The sequence below is a fragment of the Melopsittacus undulatus genome, chromosome Z (assembly GCF_012275295.1).
Source record: "Melopsittacus undulatus isolate bMelUnd1 chromosome Z, bMelUnd1.mat.Z, whole genome shotgun sequence".
Classification (NCBI taxonomy): domain Eukaryota; kingdom Metazoa; phylum Chordata; class Aves; order Psittaciformes; family Psittaculidae; genus Melopsittacus; species Melopsittacus undulatus.
Window position 1 is genome coordinate 9,798,609 of NC_047557.1, and position 23,596 is coordinate 9,822,204.

The 23,596-nt window shown below is 55.1% G+C and overlaps 4 protein-coding genes across 4 annotated transcripts in view; 1 reads left to right on the forward strand and 3 right to left on the reverse strand.

The window, feature by feature from the left end:
• The window catches only part of DNAI1 (dynein axonemal intermediate chain 1), a 149,329-nt gene extending 144,658 nt beyond the window's left edge, over positions 1-4,671 (forward strand). The window contains exon 19 of the mRNA XM_034072653.1: positions 4,567-4,671. Within this exon, the coding sequence (XP_033928544.1) occupies positions 4,567-4,671 (105 nt within the window). The remainder of the gene's footprint in view (positions 1-4,566) is intronic.
• A 1,061-nt stretch (positions 4,672-5,732) lies between these two features.
• ENHO (energy homeostasis associated) lies at positions 5,733-7,379 on the reverse strand. The gene has a single exon (XM_034072959.1). It carries the CDS (start codon positions 7,111-7,113, stop codon positions 6,928-6,930), a length of 186 nt encoding a protein of 61 aa, XP_033928850.1. The 5' UTR covers positions 7,114-7,379; the 3' UTR covers positions 5,733-6,927.
• Positions 7,380-9,988: 2,609 nt separating this feature from the next.
• On the reverse strand, positions 9,989-12,552 carry RPP25L (ribonuclease P/MRP subunit p25 like). The gene is made up of 2 exons (XM_005143471.4): positions 12,505-12,552; positions 9,989-11,250 (listed from the first exon to the last, which is right to left on the reverse strand). Exon 2 carries the CDS (start codon positions 11,239-11,241, stop codon positions 10,693-10,695), a length of 549 nt encoding a protein of 182 aa, XP_005143528.2. The 5' UTR covers positions 11,242-11,250; positions 12,505-12,552; the 3' UTR covers positions 9,989-10,692.
• Positions 12,553-14,028: 1,476 nt separating this feature from the next.
• Positions 14,029-18,787, reverse strand: DCTN3 (dynactin subunit 3). Its single transcript, XM_005143458.4, has 7 exons — positions 18,668-18,787; positions 18,475-18,559; positions 17,166-17,252; positions 16,473-16,556; positions 15,811-15,869; positions 15,050-15,109; positions 14,029-14,423 (listed from the first exon to the last, which is right to left on the reverse strand). The coding sequence occupies exons 1-7, from the start codon at positions 18,764-18,766 to the stop codon at positions 14,334-14,336; spliced, it is 564 nt and encodes a 187-aa protein (XP_005143515.2). The 5' UTR covers positions 18,767-18,787; the 3' UTR covers positions 14,029-14,333.
• Positions 18,788-23,596: the final 4,809 nt, after the last annotated feature.

Here is a 23,596-nt window from a genome sequence, read left to right on the forward strand (position 1 = left end):
CTTCCATGGGCCAGGAGCAATGCTGTCAAATCAGGCTGTGAGTGTGACTCGAGGCTCTCAGTGGTTGATAAGCATGTTGCTGCTGCATGGAAATGGGCTTCTTAGGAGCCCAGATGTGGTCCTGGCACAGGCATCATCCCCACCTCAGTGGAACTCCAGCTTCATATCACAGCAGGTCATATCACACCTCCATTGATGCACGTTTAGTCAGAGGCCCAGGGAGTTGATGAAAGAGTTTGGGTTTCCTTTCTTTTCCCTTCAATTTCCTAACAGAAATGCTTCAGGGAAGTCTCTGCTTCCATTTATTGAATTCACCAGACCCATCATTGCTGTGTTTGCTAATGGAGGAGGCCATACCCTGGAGGTATCACCTTAACCTACCCCTGAGCAGGATAGAAGACACAAGAACAGGTCTTCTTCAGAAGCAACACACCTCTAAGGACCTGTCAGGCTGTGTGCCCCTTCCCACTGAAGATAATGAGCATGGGAGTTTTGGGCAGCCCCATTAGCAGCTCCTTGGAGCTTCTCACCCCCTGCAAAATCAGTCTGTAAAACCTTAAACCCATTTTGCATGGGAAGCTGGTGTCCTGGGTCACTGGGCTGCTGTGGAAAGTATCCAGATCCTGACTCAGAACAGCTGTGCCCAGAAATCCCATCAGGAATGTCAGCGACTGGGATTATCAGTGTCATGAAGACAGCAGGGCAGACCCAGCAGAGGGAAGGGTCACCTCTGTTCCCAGTGAAGTTACTGGGACTTTTCTGTCTGTCTGTGCTAGTGTGGTTGACTCCCTTGCTACTTTAAAACATAAACGAGTTTTGCTTCATTTAATCGAAACCTACAGCAGATGTTTTATGATTATTACACCAATGGGGTGGGGGCAGAGGAATGCTGAAAACTGCCAGCTTTTATGGGAGAGTTTTATTAACTTGGCAGTTTACTGCTCAGCAAGGGAATGAAGGCATCAGCTGAGGCACACGGAATCCAGCCTAAACGGCTCCCATATCCTGGATGTAGAGCTCAGGATGTGCCAGTGCGGGTAGGGCTGGGGCCTTCAAACAGCCAGTCCTCATCCTTGTCCTTGCTCTGCTTTCACCCCTTGGGCTCCATCTCAGTCATCTTCCCCCTCTTACTTCACTTCTAGTGTCAGTAGTCACCTCTAGGGCTGAGAGGACCACCGAGGGCAGTGCCCACGTCTATAGGGCCAGGACCCCCATGCCTCAGTTTACTTGCAGGGAGAGACAGAACAGAACCAAGGCACAAGGCAAAGGGAGTGTGAGTGCAGAGGGGGATTTGGCCATGAGCACAGCAGTGTGAGGGTATGTAGGGGGTCTCCTCCCCATCTCACCTCCCTAGGGCCATGCTCTTTGACAGGGCGGAGTCCATCCCCACACAGCACCTCTTCTGCCCATGCCATGAGCTTTCCTGGCATGTCCCTCAGCACCATTTCAGCCAAAAGCAGTTTGCTCTCCTGCTGGGAACTGTTAACAATAAAATTGATGCAAACACTACCGTGAGCAACTCTGGTACCCGCTCAATGAGCTCCTCAGGGACAGACCTCCTCTGTAAGCACAGCTCTGCATCTGTCAGCTCCATAGGGGGGATGCTCTGCCCCAGCTCCCCCTCAGCTCCCAGTGAGCCCTATGAATGTGGCATATAAGCAGAGATGCAGGTGGAGAATGGGCTCAGTTACATGCCATGTGGAATAGCCCAATGAGTACCCCTTCCTATACATGGCATCCGTCAGGAGAGGAAGCCCATCAGCAGCCATGCATGGAGGTGATACTTCCCTGCTCCATGCATGCTCCAGGAACCTGCAGCATCCCTGCTCCAAGAAGAGCTGTTCCTCAGAGGCCTGATGCAGGCAAAGCCCCTGTATTTATAGGAAGCAGCCGCCTGCAACCAAGCAGATGCCCCAATGCTATGGTTGTGCAACAGCAGCCCAGCCACTCACAAGCACAGGCACCCTGGGAAAAGCAGATGGAGAAATAAAGGGAAACTTTCCATTCCAGTGCACCCAAAAGGACATTGTAATCTTCCTTCCCTGTGTCATCCTGCTTGCCTAGTTATGTGGCGTTAAATTAGGGCTCTGGTTTGGTTACGGCTCATTACAGGCTTGTGTGTGGCTTTGTTGCAGCTTGTTTAAAAGCACCAAAGGAGCAGAGTCAGTGTGAAAGTCAAGGTTTAAGGGACAGCTCAGTGACTGGGAGCTGGGCCTTACCTGTGGCAACTCCAGCAAGGCTCAGGACCCATGGACCCCTGGAGCCATCAGTCAGACTCAACCAGTGCAGAGAGCAAAGGGCTTGGGATGGAGGCAGGTTGATGGGAGATGGCTTCATCATCACCTTTTCCCAGCTGAGCAAAGCAGTTGCCTCTTTAGTGTCCCACAGACCCATGTATGATGCTGTGCGCGATGCAGGGTGCCAAAGGGAGCGCTTTGAATGCTGTCAGGCAGCAAAGCAGCTTTTCTGCAGAAATAGCTGAGTCCTAAAATATCCCCAGCAGCTGTGTTTATCCCAACACTCCCGCTCGGAGAGATGCTCGGCTGTGACGTGGGCCGTTAGTACAAACACTGCTTGCAGTGCCCGGGCCGGAGCCACGAAGGGCGTTGCTCGCTTAGGGACACCAGTACAAACCAGTGCTGTCCCGGTATGCAATGGATGGGCCTGGTGAATAAAACCAGCCTTGGCTCATCCCAGCACTCAGATGGGGAGTGGGGCTCTCTGTGAGCAGAGGGGTTTACAATGGTCCCCATTCCCCCCTCCAGAGCTGCTTTCATCCCATCCATGTCCTCCAGCAGCTCAGAAAACCTCTGTTCTGTCAGGATTGTGCTGGGCTGGAAGAAGGAGGAAGCCCAGGGACCATAGAACCACAGAATGGTTTGGGTTGAAGGGACCTTAAAGCTCATCCAGCTCCAACCCCTGCCATGGGCAGGGACACCTTCCACCAGACCAGGTTGTTCCAAGCCCCTGTGTCCACCCTGGCCTTGAACACTGCCAGGGATGGGGCAGCCACAGCTTCTCTGGGCACCCTGTGCCAGCGCCTCAGCACCCTCACAGGGTAGAACTTGTGCCTTAGATCTAACCTGAAGTTGGCTTGTTTCAGTTTAAATCCACTACTCCCAGGAACTTCCAGAAATGCAGAGATCCCTACAGCCCTACAGCTTCCTCTTTGTTGTGCGCTGCCATTTGTTGTCAGTGCTGGAGGGAAGGTGATGTTTGTAATTGCTGCACTATTAGAGGAGTTGATTCAGTAGGAAAAGAATTGATCTTTCCTAAGTGGGGAGAGAAGAAACCAGATGCTGCTTGCTGCAATGTCAGCCTCTGAAGAGCATCCGTGTGCAGAGGCTGTGCTTTGGGGATCCACAGGGCTGGGGACCCACTGCCAGACTGGGAACCAGCCTGTGCTTGGCATCTGGAGTGCTGACACAGAGGAGCTTCCCATCCCTGGGGCAGGGACACACACGGTTCCAGAGGCAAGGCAAGAACCAGCAGCGTGGCAAAGGGCAATGGTGTGAGCAGAAGGCAGCACTGAGCAATGGGATGCAGCAGCAGCAGCGTGGCTGCTACTTTAGAAGAACCCCACAGGGATGGACACTCATCTGCAGTAGGCCTTGGTGGGCTGAATGCAGCTGTGTCTGCCATGATGTGTCTGGATAGCCCCAAGTTATCACCTTCCCAAATGCTCTGAGCTCTCCTGAGAGCAATGCACTGATGCTGCAGCCTGCAGCAGGGGGACATGCTCTGCCCAAAGCATTGGGTGGCACTAGTACCCTCAGCAGGGACATCATCCCCCACCAGCTCCTGATGCTCTGAAGCAAACCAGGACTGAACTGGACATGCTTATTTCCCTCATGCAATATGATTTCTCCCAGGACGCTGGTGGTTTGCTCTGGCACCCAGGGAGGCAGCTGATGGGTTGGGAGAGGTGCTGGGGAGTGTGGGAAGGTGCTGGGGTTGGTACAGGGGTGTGCAATGAGGGGCAAGGATGTCTCATGGGACATTCAGGGTATCCCAGGGAAAGGAGAGCCAAAGCAAGGGCCTAAAGCCCATCTGGGAGCCCTGATTCACTTCTTCCCCTGCCCCAGGTTAAGGGTTCTCAGCAGCCACTGAGAGACTTTTTCCCACTCCTGGGAAAAGCCATTTGAATGTGATCCCCCCTCCTGTGATGATCCCTCCGTCCTTTGGCCAGGAGCACTGCATGGGATGGGCATGGTGGGACCATGCTGGGGAGGTCTGGACACTGCACCACTGTCACTGCCCTAGGAGTGGTACATGTCCGGAGCCTCCCCATGGGGCCTGGGGGGAAAGAGGGGGGTCCAGTCCCATGGAGCTGAGAACGGCTGTGAGGAGAGAGGCTTGGTTGGGTTTGTGTTGCTCTGGATCAACAGCTCCACTTCCATCCCTGCCCAAACCCCTCTGTACCACCATTCCCGATCCATGGGGGCTCTTGCACATCTCACAGCTCCTTGTGCTTGCGATACAGTCACAGGCAGGTGCATCCCTGTGAGAGCTGGGACACAGCAGCCCTCCCTGCTCACAGCTCTGCTCCACTTGGTCTCTTTGCAGGCGAAGAAGGGCCAGGAGGTTGAGAAGGGCCCCGAGGTGCAGATCGCGAAGCTGGAGAAGCTGCTGAGCCTGGTGCGAGAGCCGGCGAACAAGACAGAGCTGTGAGCAATGGGGAGCGGCGGCTCTGCTGGGGCCGGCGGCCGAACAAGCCCGGCTTTGATCGGAGGCTGCTTGGCATGCAAGCCACGGCCCCGCCGCCTGCTCTTTGCATAGCAGGAACACTTCTCCTCTGTGCCCGGGCAAATAAAGGGAGGTGCTGGGGAAGCTGCGGCAGGCAGGCAGGCGTCTCTGGGGTCAGGCAGGCTGGGCTTGCGCAGGGGGAAAGCCCTATGCAGGGCTTAAGGAAACCTCTGTGCAGGGCTTAAGAAAACCTCAGGGCTGCAGCTTCAGAGCAGCCAGCCCCACCATGAGTGCGGCCTCAGACGCTGAGCACTGCGCTGCAGCACCCTATATATGTGGGGTCAACCACACGTGGATTTGGGGTGGTAACCTAAGCCGGTGGGTGGCTGGGACCCGGCCTGGCCCCCCATGGCTGTGGAACAGGGATGCGCCATCACTGCAGCCAGGACATCACAGGGTTGGGATGCTCCTGCCTCCGATGAGGGGCTCAGCATCGGGCTCAGCCCCCTCTGCCCCTCCGGTGTCGGTGGGATCGGCTGAGGTTGGGCAGAGCCCTCCCTGCGCTCGGCGCTTTGCAGCACAGGGATTAACGTGGCTGTGGTGGCAGCAGCAGCCGCGGTGGCCTCACCGCATGCTGATGAGCAGGGTCCTGCTGCCACCGCCGGAGCCCTGCGCACGGCTGCCGGGATGGGGACCACAGACACCCGTTCACCCAGGCAGGGGTGGTGACGGCTCCTCCAGCTCTCTTGTGCACCCCATAAGCATCCCTGTGACTTAAAGCCACAGCTTTGAAACTCCCCAGTGCCTGTAGCACCGCTATTGGGGGTGCTCCCTGCTGACAGCCGCATGCCCACAGCAGGCATTAAACACCCAGCCAGGTTGCTCACCCAGCATTTAAAAGCCACATAAAGATGCAGACATGAGCCCTTGTCACCGTCACCCAGCAAACTGCAAGGACCAGACCTGGGGCAGCCACTCCTCAGCCCCGCAGGACACGCAGCCTGAACACCAAGTTCATCAGGCACTGGGCAGAGCTGAGACACCTCCTGAGTCCTACAATCAGTTTATTAGTCTAGTAAAAACAACGCTGCAAAGGGATGTGTTAGCTACACCTGATATGGGGAGGAACTGCAGGCTCTGCCAGGCCTGGCCAGTGTCCCTCCCAGCACAGCCCGTGTTTCTATCCCCATATTGTAGAGGCTGTGCCAGGGGGGCTTGGGTATTGCTCAGCTCTAGGATGGGCAGGATAGAGCCCTCCAGAAACCTCTAGGCAGGGCAGAAGAATGCAGCTGCCAAGTTTAGGGACAAACCAGACCACCAGCATCCCTTCCCACAGAGCCACTGTGGCCTCTAGGGAGCGATGGGGCTGGAAGACCCTCCAATGCCATTCATCTGGGCACCCACATCTCCCCATTGACTCCCACCTTCCCAGCAAAAACCCATCCCAAGCTGCTTGCAGGGATGGGGATGCCAACAAAGGCACATCTGCTGCCCACAGACAGGTCAAACCCCACTGGCCGTGGCTGGGAGCAGGCAGGAGGGAAGGCAGGGACAGGCAGGGAGCAAGGAGGAGGACTGTTTGCCTAGCAGTGTTGGTGCTGATGCTCAAGGGGATCGATAGACAGACCAGGGATGAATGGACAGACCATGCAGACCCTCTTGTGGCTCATTGAACTGGCTGCTGGGGCAGACAGATGCCAAATGCCTTCATGATTCTGGGGGCACTTGGCACCCCAAGGCCACCCCCAAAGACACCCAGACTGACACCCTGGTCTGCCAGCCAGGCTGGGAATGCAGAGGTTCCCCCAGGCACACCCCACCATGGGACAGCAGGGGGACAGGCGATGCCAGCCCCACTGCCTCCCCTCTCCAAGCCCCATTCAGGTCTGTGATACCATGGCCAGTGTCCCAGGCCACGAGCACAGGGAGAAGCCCATGGGCTGTCCCCACACAGGGGGTGTGCTGGAGAGCAGGGCTCCTGCGGTGCTCTCTCGCCACTGGGACAGGCAGGATTGTCTCCGTAGCACATTCCAGCCTCTGTCTCTCCATCCCCATGGTCACTGTGGGCATCTGCAGGGACTTCACACCCCAAAACCACACAGGCAAAGGGCTGTGCCCTGTGTCACAGCTCCGTATCCCTTCTGCTCTCACCGTGCCCAGTCCAGATCCCCAGTCCCAGGGCAGGCATCCACACTGGCACAACTCCTTTGGCACAGACGGGTACCTGGGTCCCCGGGCAGCTCAGCGCTGCAGCAGGTACTTCTCTTCATTCTTTGCCTCATCCACTTCAGTACCCGGGTTGTTCTTGGGGCACGAGGGGGTCCTGCAGGCTTTGCAGAGGATGAGGAAGAGGATGAGGATGAGCAACGCGATAACGCAGTTAAAGGCAATGGCCACGATGGCCCCGGTGGAGAGCGCAGCCCCCATCGCCGCCGTCCCAAGAGGAGCAGCGGGTCCCGCAGCTCGGCCCCACGCTTGCGATGCCAGCGCAGCGATCGAGGGCGCAGCCTCCACCCGCCGGCATTGGCGGGGGACGAAGGGGGCGGCGGTGCTGGAGGTCGGACGGGGATGGGGACCGGGAGGCAGCAGGATCCCGTCACACTTCGGGTGCTCGCAGCCGTGTCCTGGGCTTCACCTCGCTGCTATAGAGGAGTGATGGGAGCGATCTCTTGGCAACATAGAGGGGACACTGGGACCCCTCTCCGCCCTCCTGCACCTGGAAGGGAGAAAGTCACCGTCACCACCACCACGATGGGACAGGCTGCCCGACCCCTCCGGGTGCCAGCGGGAGGAGGACCCGGTGCTCTGATAGGGTTTGCGGGCTGCAGAAGCTCCCGGACCCATCCCGTACCCCACAGCCCGGCTGTTCCCCTCATCCCCTCCCAGAGCCGCCAAGTTGGACGTATCCCATTGCAAACCGACGGCTTCATCCCGGCACGAACACCGCTCCCCAGGCTCTTCCCTGCCTCCTGGACCCACACCCCACAACGGGGCGAGCGGCTGAGAGGGCAGCAAGTGGGGTACGGGACAGCCCCCCCTGTGCTTGACACCAGGGTCGGTCACAGCCCCGGCCTCGGGGTCCCCGGTGCCTCTAACGCCCCGGGACTCCCGAAGCAACAGGTCCGGCCGAACCCGCTCCGTCCGCAGGACCCCTCTGTTACCCACCTGCCTCACTCCGCCCGGGGCCGCCGGGACCCCGCCGGCGGGGAGCGGTGCTGCGGGGCCGGGTCCCGGTACCGGAGCCGGGGGGGGGGGGTCCCTGCGCGGGGTCCCGGCGGGGAGCGGGGCGCTGGTACCGGTCTCGGTGCTGGTGTTGGTGCCGGTACCGGGTCTCGGTGCTGGTACCGGTGCTGGTACCGGTGCTGCTGTTGGTACTGGTGTTGGTGCCGGTACCGAGTCCCGGTGCTGGTGTTGGTGCCGGTGTTGGTGCCGGTACCGGGTCCCGGAGCTGGAGCACTGCTCGCACCCAACACGGGCCGCCCGGTGGATGCCGCAGCCCCGCGCGCTGCCCGCTCCCTCCCGCCGGCACCGGGGGACGGGGGCGTGGCTAACGCTGCCCCACCCCCGGCCATTGGTTACCTCCCCCCTCGCCCGGAGTTCGCCATTGGGCGAGCGCTCGGATCAGGTCCCGCCCCCCATCGGCCGGCGGACACGTGAGCGGCGGGGGGGGGGGGCTGTTGGGCAGCGCGCGCTCTGCCTGCGTTACCCTCCTGCCTGCACTGCCTGCCCTGCCTGGCCCCTGCCTGTCCTGCCCGGCCCCGAGGCGCTGCCTGCCCTGCCCCTCTTCACACGTGCGCGCACACGTGTGCAACACACGTGTGCTTAAAGCCCTAAGTGGGCACGACTGGGCTGGGGTCCCTACTGGGACACAGGGGCTGCAGGCAGGGTGGGCGCGGACACTGCCCATAGATCAGGGGGTGACAGGTCCTTTATGGATATTCAGTGATGGGAATCTACCCTCCAAGGCACAGCCATTGCTGCCTGCCCTCTGGGGAAACTGAGGCAGGGAACAGGTAACGGTGCAACAGCCGTCCCGGTGAAGGACATAGGGGGAGGTCGCTGGGAGCACACAGGGGCTCTCCCCACTTTTGGAGGTCCTGGAGACCCCAGGGGTGTAATCCCAGCACCTACAGCTGCTCTGGAAAGCCATGGCTGGGCTGCATGGATATACAGCAGTGACACATGGGTGGGTCTGCTGCAGGCCCGGGGGGCTCAGTCAGCTGAGGGCCACTTGTGAAACAAAACAGACCAACTCTGCAGGTTTGGTGAGAAGGCATTAACATCCACCACCGCCGAGAGGGGGGATTACACTGGCTGTTCGAGGATCAGCGCTGCTCCAAGAGGGTGCTTTTAACAGTAAACAAACACAAACACAGCACTTGCTGCAATGTCAGAAGCTGTTTGTTCAGACACTTGAACATCTTTCCTTGGCATTTATCACTAATCTGCTAATTAGTCAAGAAAAGCAGCCTCCTCCTTAGACATACGTGAGCAGCAACTGGGAGCAGCACCAAGGTAAAGCAGCTTAACTCTGCTCTGTCCCTTGCACCAGCACCACAGAGGGGTCTGGTCATTTCCCGACCTCCTACTGAGCTCCAGGGACAGTAGTGGGGCAGAGCAGACCACCAGGAGGCAAGAGAACTAGGCCTGTGAGAGCCCCTACTGGTGTAAGGGCATCATGAGAGAAGCCTTGTCTGTATAGGCATTGGGTTGTGCAGGTAACCCATCATCTCTCCTGCTGCCTGGATTTAGGTAAAATCTCTTCTTTAAATGCTTATATTGTTTCTTGTTGACTTGACAAGGCAGAGCATCGGGTCCTGCTGCAGCTTGCCAACACAGGCAGTGACTGGGAAGAGAACAGGACAGGCAGCACCAGGGACACTGTGAGCAGGGGTTGTGCTGATGGGAGCTTACCCTGAGCACTCCATACTGCCCAGCACCACTGTCCAGAGGGAAACTTTAGTGCTAAAAAAGACCTGATGTCTTTTTCTTTGTGTCACTCAGAGATGCTGGGCTGAGTCCTTCCAAAACTGCAGTTCTAGTCAGTTTAAAACAAAACAGCAGGAAAAAAAAGCTTCCCAGATAAACAAGCCTATAGCGCTGACCTTTCTTGGGTATTACAGGTGATTAGCAAAGCCAGGAAGAAAATCTCCCCCTCCACATCTGTTCCCGGTCAAGAGAGGCGCAGCGAGTCCTCTCTTCCTCTGGAAAGCTGAAGGAGCAGAGCTCCAGTCAGCAGCCGCAGCACCGGCGCTGACAGGGTGACCTCCAGCGGGGTGAGGACGACATGACAAATTTCACGTTACATGAACAGGAAGCTTTATTTCAAACCCACCCCTGTGCGTTATAAAGGAGCAGAAACGGGAAAGAACAGGGTCCTCTGGAGCCTGCCACCACCACCGTGGGCACTTGTGCAAGTACAGTATTTCAGGTTGATCACGACCCGGCCCCTGCCACTTTGGCAGAAAGGAGGACAGAAAGGGAGCTATGTGCAAGCAGGTGGAGTGGTATTCCTGCAGTCCTGTGTTCAAACTGCCCCACAAGCTCAGCACATGGACTCTTGAGGTGGAGAAGCCCTGTGCCCCACTGTCTGGGAATGCACGTCAGGACCATCTCCCCTTCACACCAGTGAGAGCCTCCTGATTGCACAAACAGTGCTTGGTGTGCACAGCTCCTGCCTGGGCCACTGCACCACCCCTGATGAGAGACTAATGGTCATTGCTCATGCAGAGAGAACTCCTGTCTTCCCTGAACCTTGCTCAAGCAGGGACATCTCCTGTGATCCCTGAACCGCAGCTAAAGTGTACAGCCTGGCAGCCCTCTGACAAGGGAACTTGTGAAAACAGTTTCAGACACCTACAGACACACCCTATTGAAACAGTGAACTCCTCCTGCCCTCCCCTGACCACTCTGCAAGCCCCTGTGTTCAGCAGCAGCTTTCCAGCAGCAGCAGCTGGTTTGTTTCCAATGCTCCCCCAAACTACACTCAAGCACAGTGCTGGTGTGTCAAGACTTGGCGCAGGGCTCTCGAGGTGCTCCTCCAGTGAAGTGAGGGTGCTTCGCTCCCCTGCCTCCACTCTGCTTCCTCTTCACCTGGCCTTGGGATTCTGCTGCAAGTGTCTCAATACAGAAGGCATCAAAAGAGCCTGGAGCCTGGTACCCGGGCTCCTGAGGATTGAGGGCATCTTTGCTGAGTAGCACACATATGGCAGGAATGTTTCTCTTCACTGTCAAGGTATCGAGGCCTGCCTCAGGCACAATGGGTTCCCAGATCTCTTCGATCTGTTTGAAGAGCACTTTGGTGATCTGGTGCAGCTCTTTGAGCCTCCTTTTCATGATTTCCACACACGTGATGGTCTTGCTGACAGCCTTGCCCGAGCCAGTGAAAAGAATCTGCCTCACCGAGTCCAGCTCCATCTTGCTGATGGCATAGCCCATCAGATTCCTGATTTTGCTCCCATCCTTCACCTTCATTTCAATGATGTCGGGGGGCAAGTTGGTGAAAGGATGAAGACAAGGTTTCTCCACAATTTTGGTCTTCTTATAGTTCTCCATTCTGCAGTGCTGAAAAGGAAAACAGATCTGTTAATACAAACTCCCACTGAAAGGAACCCTCACCACAATTAGCTACAACCTCTCCTCTGAAGGGCACTCTGAGCTGTCGAGCTGGGGATCCGGAAAAGACACATCCAACAGATGAGCAGGAATGCTGTAATCATGCTGGGGAGCCACTTGCCTTTATCAGCGCATACCTACAGCACAAACACTTGGTCCCGACAGGCAGATGGTGACAGGTACAGAGTTGTGGGCCTAAGCTGGATGAAGTAAGAAACAGAGGCTGTACCTCAGAGCAAAACAGAGAACAAATGGGTGAGCTGAGGTTACCAGGAACAGAAGCCAGGGGTACAATGACCACATCTGCAGCCTGTGAGATGCACCAGAACATGGGCATGGTGAACCCAGGCACGGCTCACCTGCACCAGCTCACTTCTGTCTCAGAAACAGGGTCCTGGGGCTCTGAACCCCGTGGCCAGCCCAGGTGAAAGGGCAGGGACTGGGTACTTGATAAAGCTATGCAGGGCAGACAGGTGCAGGTCAGGGGCTGCAGGCAGACACATTACCAGCAAGAAGAAAGACAAAAGAAATTAAGCTGATAAATGAACACCAAAATGTGCTTTCTGAGGAAAAGACAGAAAGCTCCAGTCTTATCGCTCCCTTCCCTGCCAAGACTGGGTCCCGCTACTGCCAACCCAACCAAAACCTGCCTAATCTGAGTAGAACACTCCCCTCCCCACCACAGAAAGCCCAATGTGCCAAAGCACGCAGCACTAAGCCTTTGTTATCCGCAGGGTCGTGAGCCCTGTTTCACCCACAACCAGCACGTTGTACCTCACCCCCTACGGCAACAGGCCCGGCCAACATCCTCTCTCTGCACCCACTCTCCACGAGGCCTGCACCCATACGGCGGCAGCGGGCTGGGGACACTGCTGCTATGGGGATAGGGGTGCAGGCTGCCAGAGGATGCCAGGGAAGGCCGAGCTTCCTGTGGTATGAGTTAGGAAGGACGAGCCACTACCGGGGGGCGAGTGAGTCTGGAGAACCCACCGCTATTGGGACGTGGGGGGGTGGGAGAAGGGGCAGGCCGCCGCTGCGGGGCATGAGGAGGGTGGCAGCCGCACCATGAGGGGCTGTGGGGGGCCGGGCGCCTCTGTGGGTCCCGGTGTGAGGCCGGGATGCGCCATAAGCGCCCATGGGGAGGCCGATCGAGGCCGATGGGGCCCGGACCGTGCAGCGGGAGGGGTGCGGAACGCGCCTCACCTGCGGACACCTCAGCGGGGCCCTCGCCTCAAGATGGCGGCCGCAGTGCGCAGGCGCGGCACGCGCGGAAGGAGGGAGGCGGGGCGCCGCTTCCCGCCTCTCGTGACGTCATCGAGGCGGGCGGGGCCACGTGTTGGGTGTGCGTCTGCCCCCTGGCGGCTGCAGTGTAGGTGACACCACAACCTCCCTGGGTAACCTGTTCAGTGCTGTCACTGTCACAGTGAAGTTCTTCTGATGTTAACGTGGAACCTCCTATGCTCCAGTTTACACCCATTGCCCCTTGTCCTGTCACTGGATATCACTGAAAAAAGCCTAGCTCCATCATCCTGACACCCACCCTTTACATATTGGTAAACACTGATGAGGTCACCCCTCAGTCTCCTCCAAGGTAAAGAGACCCAGCTCCCTCAGCCTCTCCTCATAAGGGAGGTGTTCCACTCCCTTCATCATCTTTGTGGCTCTGCGCTGGACTCTTTCAAGCAATTCCCTGTCCTTCTTGAACTGAGGGGCCCAGAACTGGATGCAATATTCCAGATGCGGCCTCACAAAGGCAGAGTAGAGGGGGACGAGAACCTCTCTTGCCCTACTAACCACACCTTTCTAATGCACCCTAGGATGCCATTTGCCTTCTTGGCCACAAGGGCACATTGCTGCCTCATGGTCATCCTCCTATCCACCAGGACCCCCAGCTCCCTTTCCCCTTCACTACTTTCCAGCAGGTAACACAGCTGGTGTGTGGCCCACCGAGGAGGGTTTGGGACCCTTCTAAAAGCGAGACTCGTTTATGCCAGGAGAAGCTGCAGGTGATGGGCAGAGCAGACCAGGCACAGATCACACCCCTCTCTGAAGGGGAAAGAGCTCACTGCCAGCTCCAGCTTGCAGCAGCTGCTGGGCAAGCAGAGGCAGGGTTAAAGCAAGAGCTACTGCCTGCTCTCAGCTCAGGGATAGGAGAAGGGCCCAAGGCAAGAGCCCTCTCAGGCCAGATCCCCCTGGGCACTGGCAGCTCTCATGAAAGGGGAGAAAGAGCTATAAGAGCTTGTGCCACAGCCTGGGGAAGGGCAAAGGGCTGGAAGGGATTTACCTTGGCCCAAGGCTGAGTGAAAGCACTGGCAATCTGCAGGCTGCCCCAGGACCTCTGCAGTTCAGAGCCTTGGAAATCCAGGTGTCGGGGTAACGGGCAACAGGATGAGTCCTTAGAATCACAGAATCAACCAGGTTAGAAATGACCTTGAACATCATTAAGTCCAACCATTACCCCAGCTCTGCCAAGCCCAGCACCAAACCATGTCACTGAGGGCCTCAACTACATGGTTTTTGAACACTTCCAGGGACAGTGACTCCATCACTGCCTGGGTAGCCTGTTCCAATGTCTGAGCACCCTCTCTAGTGAAGGGATTGTTCCTAATATCCAACCTAAACCTCCTCTGGTGCAGCTTGAAGCCGCTGTGTCTTGTCCTATCACTTGTTACTTGGGGAAAGAGAATGACCCCCACCTCTTTGCACCCAGGGAGGACAAGAACCCAGTCAGTGTTTCAGTACTTTACTGCAATTCACAGTACAGCAGAAAGGGATTTTAAAGTATGTTAGAAAACAAAAGGTGTTTCCAGGGAAGACTTGCGAACTGTGATATTAGCGTGGCTTCACATTGGAGCTGACACAGCTTGGACACAGAGCCAGGGTGACCCTGTGCGCCTGCATGTCATTGGCAGCATGCTCACGCCAAGTGGGAAGATGCAGATATCTGTGGGGTGGAAGCAGTGCTGCAGCCTCTCCAGAGACACCAAAGGCCAGCAGGGTCCCCTGGGCTCTCAGTGCTCCTGGGTTGTCCATTACTCTGCCACGGGCTTGGCTTCCTTGGCAGTTTCCAGCTGAGTCAGTATTTCATTCCACTGGACAAACTGCTTGGAGAGAAGCAGGGTCTGAATGTGACTCTTAAGGAAAAAGATGTGGGAACTCGAGGGAAGAAACCAAGCTCAGAGCACCCCAACAGTCCCGGTACAATCCTGATTCCTCAGGTGAGGAAAAGACTGGGACACGAGGCTGCAGAAATCCTGCATGGACTCAAACCATCCAGGTGCTGAGCCACTGCCCAGCACCAAACAACAATGGGAGCTCAAGAGGCACTTCTGAACACTGCATTTTGAGGGTCTTTCTAAATGAAAGAGCAGAGCCTCCCTACCCTCCATGGTTTTAGGACGTGTCTCAGAACTGGGATCCTATGCAGACAAGAGCAGCCACTGTTTAGCTCATGCCGGTTGCAGAGATCAGCAGCTGAAGAGATGCCAACACAACTGTGAACAGATCCAGCGCAGGGACTATGGCTCACAGTGGCACCCTGCCCTTCTTTTCTCAGAGACCAGCAGTTTTGGCCCTTAGCTCTGCTCCTGAGAGGGGTATGACAAGGACATGGAGTCACCACATCAGAAAGGACACTGGCCATTGAACCCAGGGGTGTGGATCCAACAACATCTGATGGTGGGAGTCAGCCCAGGATACAGGCTGACATGGCAGTTCAGCTGTGCATGGCTCAAGGCATAAAGGATACCATCTTGTTATAGTCTTCAAGGAGCGTCTTGACACTGTCAGTGAGGTGGTGACACTGTTCCTGCAAAGAGGGGAGCCACAGTCAGTGAACAACAAATAAACTGAAGGATATCTGCCTTCCCAGTCCCTGCCAACACCCATCCGAGGCCAGGACTGAGATTGCAGCTCAGGCCTGACTGCGGCCACTCATTACAGCTAGAAGGATTTAAACATCCAAGTGAAAGGTTACAAAAACCCATGATTACAATGCAGCAAAGCCCCTGGGCTTGCACTACTGCCTGCCTCTCCTCAGCATCCATGCCTTACTTTCCCCAAAATGGAAACTTACAGCTAAATGCTGAAAGGGGCATTAGGCACTACCCAGGCTATTCAGTGTCAGCTTCAGGAGTGCTCAAACAGGGAAGGAAAGGGTGAAGTGACAAGATGACAGAAGTCAACAGCCTTCCAGAACAAAGACACAGTAAGACTGCAATGCTTTACCTTAGTGTCCCAGTGAAAGGGGAAATGCCAGCTGGTTAAACCTACTGCCACTCAAACCTCTGGTTTGAGCAGTTACAGTAGGCAAAGTGCTTTTCCAGCTCAGGCTCAGATGTCAGAAATCATAAGTACTTCCCTCCCCCCAAGTGATTAAACTTAAGAATGCAGTATGAATATCCTGGGACTGAAAAAAAAAACCTGCTACAAATTCAAGCAATTGCACAAGCAGGAGTGTAAGTACAGCTCCTCCCTGCTAGTCAGGACTGTTGAGAACATTCATGCTACCTGCTGCTGTATGTGGATTTGAGACAGTCGCTGTAGTTTGGCTGCATGGTCAGGAACCGCTGAGAGCACAGAAGAGAAATCCATTTAGTTTCACAGCACGTGGGATTAGTTCTCAAAATAAAGACAATTTCTTCTCCACCAGAGCATCCCAGTATAACTCTACTCACTGAATGCAAGTGCCACACACCACAAACACAACTTTTATATTATTAAAAAGCCCAACTGGCTGCCCTCTATATTAAAAACCAAGTTTATCTGCTAACTCTTCTGGATAGCATGAGTGGGGGACGCTTGCAAATTGAGGGCTAATCAAGAACTACATCAAAGTAAACTACCTGGATGAATGTTATGGCAAGCAATTAAAAAGGCATGTTTACAGGTAGGAAGTCCCTGCTTCTCTCCATCCTCTCTGCCAAGATGCTGTCTCTAACCTGCTTCCTGACCTATTCTATCATATCCCTGACCTTGCCTGGGACGTCACAGCAGCATGAGAGAGGAAAAGACATCCCATTAAGTTTATACCTATTCTACTCACTCTGGATTGTGTGCTTCAGTTTGAGGCTGATGAAAGAAAAGAAACACAACAACCACAAAACAAAACAGGACAGGCAACAGCCTGGGGGTGGCATTTGCAGCTCAAACTTGCAGAAGAATATGTGTACCTTGGATACTGGTACTGTCCAAGACGGGCTGAAGGTTCTTCACCTGCTCCAGAAGGGCTGCTCGGGAAGGAATCTGCTGCTCCTCTAGGTGGGGAGGGACAACAGGCAAAATCAGTAAGTACAAGATGCTGCTTTGGTTTTACACAGATACTGGTGAGGTAACTTTTCCAGGTGACTTAGCTGTACTTAATAGGGGTGTTTATGATTTTGTTTAGACTTTTGTGTTGTTTATCTCTGGATCTTGGTTCACACCAGTTTAAGGCAGGAGAATCTTTACCAAGTTTCATTCGTAGACTTATACCAAGACAAGGCTGAAGCAAATTCTTTGGGGCAAAAGAGGACAAGCCTAGAAGGTGTTTAAAATACATTCAAAGGTCTTCCACTTTTGTTAAAGCCTAGAGAGTGCTGGAAGTGAGGTGTGAAAACCTGATCTAGTTACAGTTTTTCTTTCCAACCTTTTATTAATTCACTGTTAAACTGGTCAATACTAAAAAGATCCAAACTGACAAAACTGCAGCATGGGAGCACTAAGGGTGACAGACATGCTTGTACAAACCATCTCTCTAATAGCTGTAAAGGGGTGCCTTACCAGATCTTTAAAATTAAAGAAAAGACATCTATCCCAATCCAACTCAGGTAAAACACAACTTTTATAGCACTAAAAAGACTTCCATGTCTCATTTCACGCCATACCTGCCAAGATGAACTGCAGCTTTATGGAGTCTGGAATAGCCATACGATCAATGTACTGAGGGTCAAGGTATTTTATTACATCTTCAACTAGAGTGAAAAATAGGTTTGCAAACAAAAAGTAGCAGAGATGTTACCGCACTTACAATTTTCCTCCATGCTATACATCAGGTTACGCTCTAAACACTGCACATTTAGGGTCAGGGGTTTTCAGATTACTTTCTATAGCACTTTAAAATAATGTGACTTTGGAGTGCTGTGACCAAGAACTAACAAATGGTGCAAGTTATGCAACTGCTTCATGATGGACACCTGCAACATTTCTTTTTATTTGGGTTATGACAAATGCCCATAAAGGCAAACGAAATCTGCTTCTTCCTGCCCTTGAAACACAACCAGCCATTACCCCTTCATCCTGGTTCTCAAAATCATCTACACATGCAGTTTACATTTTTATACCCAATGTCCACCACAGCCTTGGACCACAATGAGCCTCCCTAAGCAGCCTGCTCCTGCTGCAACATCACACAGCAAAGCTTGGCCAAGAGGCAGATTTCTGGCTCAAAGCACCACTCCAGTGTCTGCTCCTGATATCTCCCAGTTTGGAGGCAGGTCCCAATATCCATCCAACAGTGGCTGTGTGTGATCCTTACTCCTCCCACCACACACAGGAGAGACAGTGTGCCCAGGAAGTCTGAGTGTGCAGAAAGTCATTTCAGCAACTCATGCTCCAACAACCCTCAAATGCTGTACTTCAGGTGGTGCACATCACTGTGCCCATACAGGCAGATATCATGCAAATACCAGGTTGTGGAGCCTACAAGGATGCCAGAGAGGGACTGTTCATCAGGGGCTGTAGTGACAGGACAAGGGGGAACGATTTTAAACGGAAAGAGAAGTTCAGGTTAGATGCAGTTCTTTACTGTGTGGATGGTGAGCCACTGGACCAGGCTGCCCAAAGAAGTGACAAATGCCCCATCCCTGGCAGTGTTCAAGGCCATGCTGGACAGAGCCTTGGGTGATATGGTTTAGTGTGAGGTGTCCCTCCCCATGGCAGGGGGGTTGGAACTGGATGATCTTAGGTCCTGTCCAACCCATGATTCTGTGACTTCCCACACCCAAGGGCTAAGCTGGAGAATCACAAGCAGAATGACCCTTATTTCTCCCCCAGATATGTGAAACAAGAGCCCCGAATCAAAGCTGCTCACAAGAGAAGCCATTTTTGTTCGGAGGAGCAAAACGCCACACAGGGGTTTCGAGCTCCTCGGCCCCTCTCCGACTGCTCCCGATATCCACGTCCAACTCCACTCACTTTTCTTAAACAGGATTTTGATCCTCTCCCTCTTGCTGGCGATGTTGTTCAGAGCCACCTGCACCTTCACCAGCTCGTCCGACACCTGCAGAGGCACCGCAAGGGGACGGGCCTGTCACACCCTGCCGGTCCCCGGGGCAGACAGAGCCATACCCTGACCACCGGAGGGTGTCCCCCCCCCAACCCCCGGCACCTTGCGCGTTCCGGAATCGCCATCGCTGACACCGATGCGCCGCTCCACCTCCTCCAAGCGCCATTGCAGCCGCTGCAACTCCACCGCCCCTGCCGCCATCTTGCCGTCGGCCGGAAGGGCTGCGCGTCACTTCCGTCTCGCACCAGCGGACGGCGGTGCGTTGCTAGGGCCGCCGTTGCCATGGAGACGGGAAGGGAAGGGAAGGGAAGGGAAGGAGAAGGGGAAGGGGAAGGGGAAGGGGAAGGGGAAGGGAAGGGGAAGGGGAAGGGGAAGGGGAAGGGGAAGGGGAAGGGGAAGGGGAAGGGGAAGGGGAAGGGGAAGGGGAAGGGGAAGGGGAAGGGGAAGGGGAGGGGAAGGGGAAGGGGAAGGGGAAGGGGAAGGGGAAGGGGAAGGGGAAGGGGAAGGGGAAGGGGAAGGGGAAGGGGAAGGGGAAGGGGAAGGGGAAGGGGAAGGGGAAGGGGAAGGGGAAGGGGAAGGGAAGGGAAGGAAAGGAAAGGAAAGGAAAGGGAAGGGAAGGGAAGGGAAGGGAAGGGAAGGGAAGGGAAGGGAAGGGAAGGGAAGGGAAGGGAAGGGAAAGGAAAGGAAAGGAAAGGAAAGGAAAGGAAAGGAAAGGAAAGGAAAGGAAAGGAAAGGAAAGGAAAGGAAAGGAAAGGAAAGGAAAGGAAAGGAAAGGAAAGGAAAGGAAAGGAAAGGAAAGGAAAGGAAAGGAAAGGAAAGGAAAGGAAAGGAGAAAGGAAAAAGGAAAGGAAAGGAGAAAGGAAAAAGGAAAGGAAAGGAAAGGAAAGGAAAGGAAAGGAAAGGAAAGGAAAGGAAAGGAAAGGAAAGGAAAGGAAAGGAAAGGAAAGGAAAGGAAAGGAAAGGAAAGGAAAGGAAAGGAAAGGAAAGGAAAGGAAAGGAAAGGAAAGGAAAGGAAAGGAAAGGAAAGGAAAGGAAAGGGAAAAGGAAAGGAAAGGAAAGGAAAGGAAAGGAAAGGAAAGGAAAGGAAAGGAAAGGAAAGGAAAGGAAAGGAAAGGAAAGGAAAGGAAAGGAAAGGAAAGGAAAGGAAAGGAAAGGAAAGGAAAGGAAAGGAAAGGAAAGGAAAGGAAAGGAAAGGAAAGGGAAAAGGAAAGGATAGGGCAAGGGGAAGGGAAGGGATAGGGTGAGGAGACGGGAAGGGTGCAAGGCCGCTCTCGGTGTGAAGGAGGGGTGGCTGTGGTTGGTCGATGGTGATTTGCACTGCAGAGGGAGGCGCGGCGGCCGCTGGCGGTCGATGTCTGCTTCATTCCAGAGTGGTCTTCAGGAAAGAGACACTCAGATATATTAAAAGGAATTGATAATAGTGATCTATGGGCGAGTGGAATCAAGGGCCTTTGAAATCCAGGATGCTGCCGTAGGCTTTTCCCCAGGCCTCAGCCTGCCCAGGTTCACCTTTATCCTATCGACCAGCGCAGGGATGCTCATAAGAAGGGATGTGCTAATGAAGGCAGCAGCCAGCCCCAGTCCCATCGCTGCCTGCAACCAGCACTCACAATGACAAGACTCTCTCAAAGGTATGTGATAAATTCATGGTACCAGCATCCACCACAGAGGAAAACCCAGAGACTTTCCAAAATGCAGAGGGAGAAGCTTGTGAGCCTTCAAAGCACCTTCAAAGTGATGTTTCCTGCACATGAGGGCTCAGCTTGTCCATGTAACCTTAGCACTGCTTCAGGCTGGGGTGCTGAGTCTCTGTGCCTTGTGGCTGTGAGCATGGAGCTGGGTGTTGCATTTGCCATGCACAGGGAGCACCCAATCAAGGGTCCCAAGCAAGGCTCTTAGGTCAAAACCATCTGCTAACAGCAAATACTTTATTAACATGGGTAGCAATGCAAGGCTGGATGGCTTTGGGGACCCTTTCAGTGCCCTTTGCTGAGATCAAAACCCACTGTGCCCTGAAAAAGCCTTGTCCTAAATGTGTTCCTATAGGGAGCTGTACAGGGCTGGCATGCTGGAGGGAGCTGTGGGTTGGCCCAGGGCCCCAGCAACCCCTATGGCCTCCCAAATCTCCCTGAAGGAGCTGTGAGGAACAGGCAGAGGCTCTGTGCACTCTGCCTTTTTTCCCAGGAATCAATAGCTGGGCTGTTGAAGAGGGATCTTCAGAGAGGAAGAGCTGTGCTTTGTTCCACAAAGGTGACAAATAGAAACTGCTTCATTAGCAGAAGTGACTGCAAGCTGCAGAAAGGGCTGTGAGCTGCTAACATAGTGCTGGTCTGTGTTTAGAGGTACTGGTTGTGCCCAGTGTGATGGGCAGTGCCCACAGATACACAGATGACCATTACAGAGGGTCTCAGATCTCCCTCTTCCCCAAAGTGGGAAATTCAGGCAGTCCTTGCCTGAGACTTGGGCACTGGGGGCATTTGGGATTGGAGGACATCCATCCTTTAGAGTCCTAACCAGCCTTGAAACAGGGCTGAAGGCACAGCACTGGCTGCCCACAGCCAGGGCAGTGCACAGATCTGCCCCACACTCCTTGGGGCTGAGAGAAGGAATTCAACCCTGTCTCTATCCCTATAGTGATATTGATACCACAGCCACCGGCCCCCAACCCAGCTCTGAAGCCAGACCCACACTCCTCCAGCTAATCTGGATCATCCCTGCATCCTCCGTCTCTTGCTTCCCGCTCAATTACAGTCCCTGCAGGACATGGGAATCGGGCATCAATCAGGGCTGGTTACTCAGGTGACAGCAGCTGTGTCTCCGAGCCCCCCAGGGAGAGTGGCAATACACATCACCCCCTGAGCCGTGTAATGAGTGGGGATGTGGGTCTTCGTGTGCCCTCCCGGCTCCCCGGGGCCCTGGCGCTCGATGAGCTGTGGCCAGCGCTGCCTGGCAGTGACAGGGGACATGAGACCCCAATTAAGGCTGCATTGATTCCACTCCGGCTCTGCTTGCCGTGCTGTGCTGGGTTGTGCAGTGGCTGCAGGAGCTCTGTGCCAGCGCTCAGCTGTCTCACAGCCCTACAGCAAACACCCTGGGACCAGCCTGGGGCACGCACAGGCACACAAATACACACACACAGAGGGGAACCCCACTGCAGTCCGGTGTGCACTCAAACACACACACTCCGCTGTTCACAGACCCGCTCACCTTCATACCCACCTACAGGGCTCCGCTATAAGACCCGCAATGGGGCAGGAATAGGGTTCTCTTCAGGGGTCCCGTGTCCCCCTCTTGTGTCCCCAAGTGCCACTACTGGGAGGTCAGGAGCAGGCAGCGCTGCTGCAGCACCATGGACAGCGCCCGCACAACCCGGTGGGGTCCGGGCTGGGGGTGTCTTCACAGGTACTGGGGGGTGTCCCTGAGGGGCTGGGGGTGTCCTCGGCGGTGACCCGTGAACCAGGAGGCTTTGTCCTGGATTCATGGGTGCCAGGGTGAGCCTGTCCTCATGGCTGTGATTGGCAGAGTCCTCATGGGAGCCCCCCCTGTGGCCCTCGAAATACAAACGTGCACGTGTGAGCATGTGCATCTGCACACAGATGTGCAAGTATGAATTCGTGTATGCCACTGAATCTGTATGACTTATAACATCTCCATGCTTTCCCATGTGCACCCTTATATGCACCCATGAGCACCCATGTATGTGTCCATGTCTTCCAGCTCCAGCTGGGTCACCCATGCTCATAGTGAGCACTACCCATGTGCCAAGCTGGCCCAGCACTGCTTGCATCTCACCTGGTGCAACCTCACAGACCCATGGCCATGGCTTGAGCAGCCCCAAAGCCACGATCCTTGCCTCACACAGGCAGCCTAATGGTGTTCCCTCCCACGGGTGAGCTACACCAGGGCAGCTTATGGGGCCAAGCAGCTCCATAGCCTTGCTAGCATGGTGGGGTTGGTGCTCGGTCTGATCCAGCCCATGCTTGAGGGCTTTGGTGGCAACTTTCCCCAACTCAGAGCCTCCAGAGACAGAGGCAACCCTGTGCTGGAGGCAAAGGTGAGGTGGGCTATGAAACCTCAGGCACTGTAGCTGGGCTGTGTGGGTGTCTTGCACCTCCAAACCGTGTCCCCATCCTGTGCCCTGGACCTTGGCAGATGGCACCACATCACACATACCACCATGTCCACACTGGTTTGGTTCAGCAGTTCATTTCCTTTAATAGATACACAGAGTCGCGTGGCTGCGGTGGGAGTGCCGTGGGGAGCCCGGGGGCACAGACCCCCGGCCCCCCATGCTGAGGTAGAGGTGAACGTTGCTCCACGCTCGCCTGCTTTGGCACCCAGGGGTGCAAGAGGGTGGAGGAGGCGCCCGCCTGGCCCCAACGAGGTAGTTCGGAGTGCCCTCTGTCTCCTTGCCCCCCAAATGGGGACCCCAGCAACTGGGTGGTCTTTGGTGGTGGGGGGCACTTCTGGGCCTCCCTGCCCTGTCTGTTCCCCCCAACAAGCTCCTTCCAGTGCACAATCCCCACTCCCACTCCAATGATCCCCATTTCCACCTGTCACATCTCACCCCCACCAGTCCCACCAGTTTCCCCAGTATCTGCCACCCCCCTCCCCAGGGTGAACTCTTAGCTGAGTGAGGACTTGGGGGGGATGAGATGCCACCAGCCTGGGGTGGCCAGCAGGTACCCAGGGCCCTGGGGGTGCCTCAGGATGGGGGCAGCAAGCCCAGGCAGTGCAGGAGGGCTGGGTAGGAGAGTCTGCAGAGGGTAAAGGGTGCAGTATATAGCTGATGCAGTATACAGAGGATGCAGTATATAGGGGATGCAGTGTATAGGTGATGCAAGGTATAGGGGTGCAGAGTATAGGGTATGAAGTGTTTGCACTGAGGATGTGCATGGATGAGGTAATGTGGGCACCAAGGTTGTGTATAGGGGATGCAGTGTGCACACTGGACATGTAAGGGATCTAACGTGCAGGTGATGCAGTGTATGCATCGAGGGTGTGTATAAGGAACACAGTATGCATAGAGAT

Bases quoted from the DNA above. Each gene is read 5' to 3' on its own strand.
- DCTN3 (XM_005143458.4), bottom strand. From the start codon at position 18,766: ATGGCGGCAGGGGCGGTGGAGTTGCAGCGGCTGCAATGGCGCTTGGAG. The intron at 17,253-18,474 runs GTGAGTGGAGTT...TTTTCACTCTAG, and splicing joins CAAAATCCTGTTTAAGAAAA to TTGAAGATGTAATAAAATAC. The intron at 15,870-16,472 runs GTACACATATTC...CTGTGCTCTCAG, and splicing joins GGACAGTACCAGTATCCAAG to CGGTTCCTGACCATGCAGCC.
- ENHO (XM_034072959.1), bottom strand. From the start codon at position 7,113: ATGGGGGCTGCGCTCTCCACCGGGGCCATCGTGGCCATTGCCTTTAAC.
- RPP25L (XM_005143471.4), bottom strand. From the start codon at position 11,241: ATGGAGAACTATAAGAAGACCAAAATTGTGGAGAAACCTTGTCTTCAT.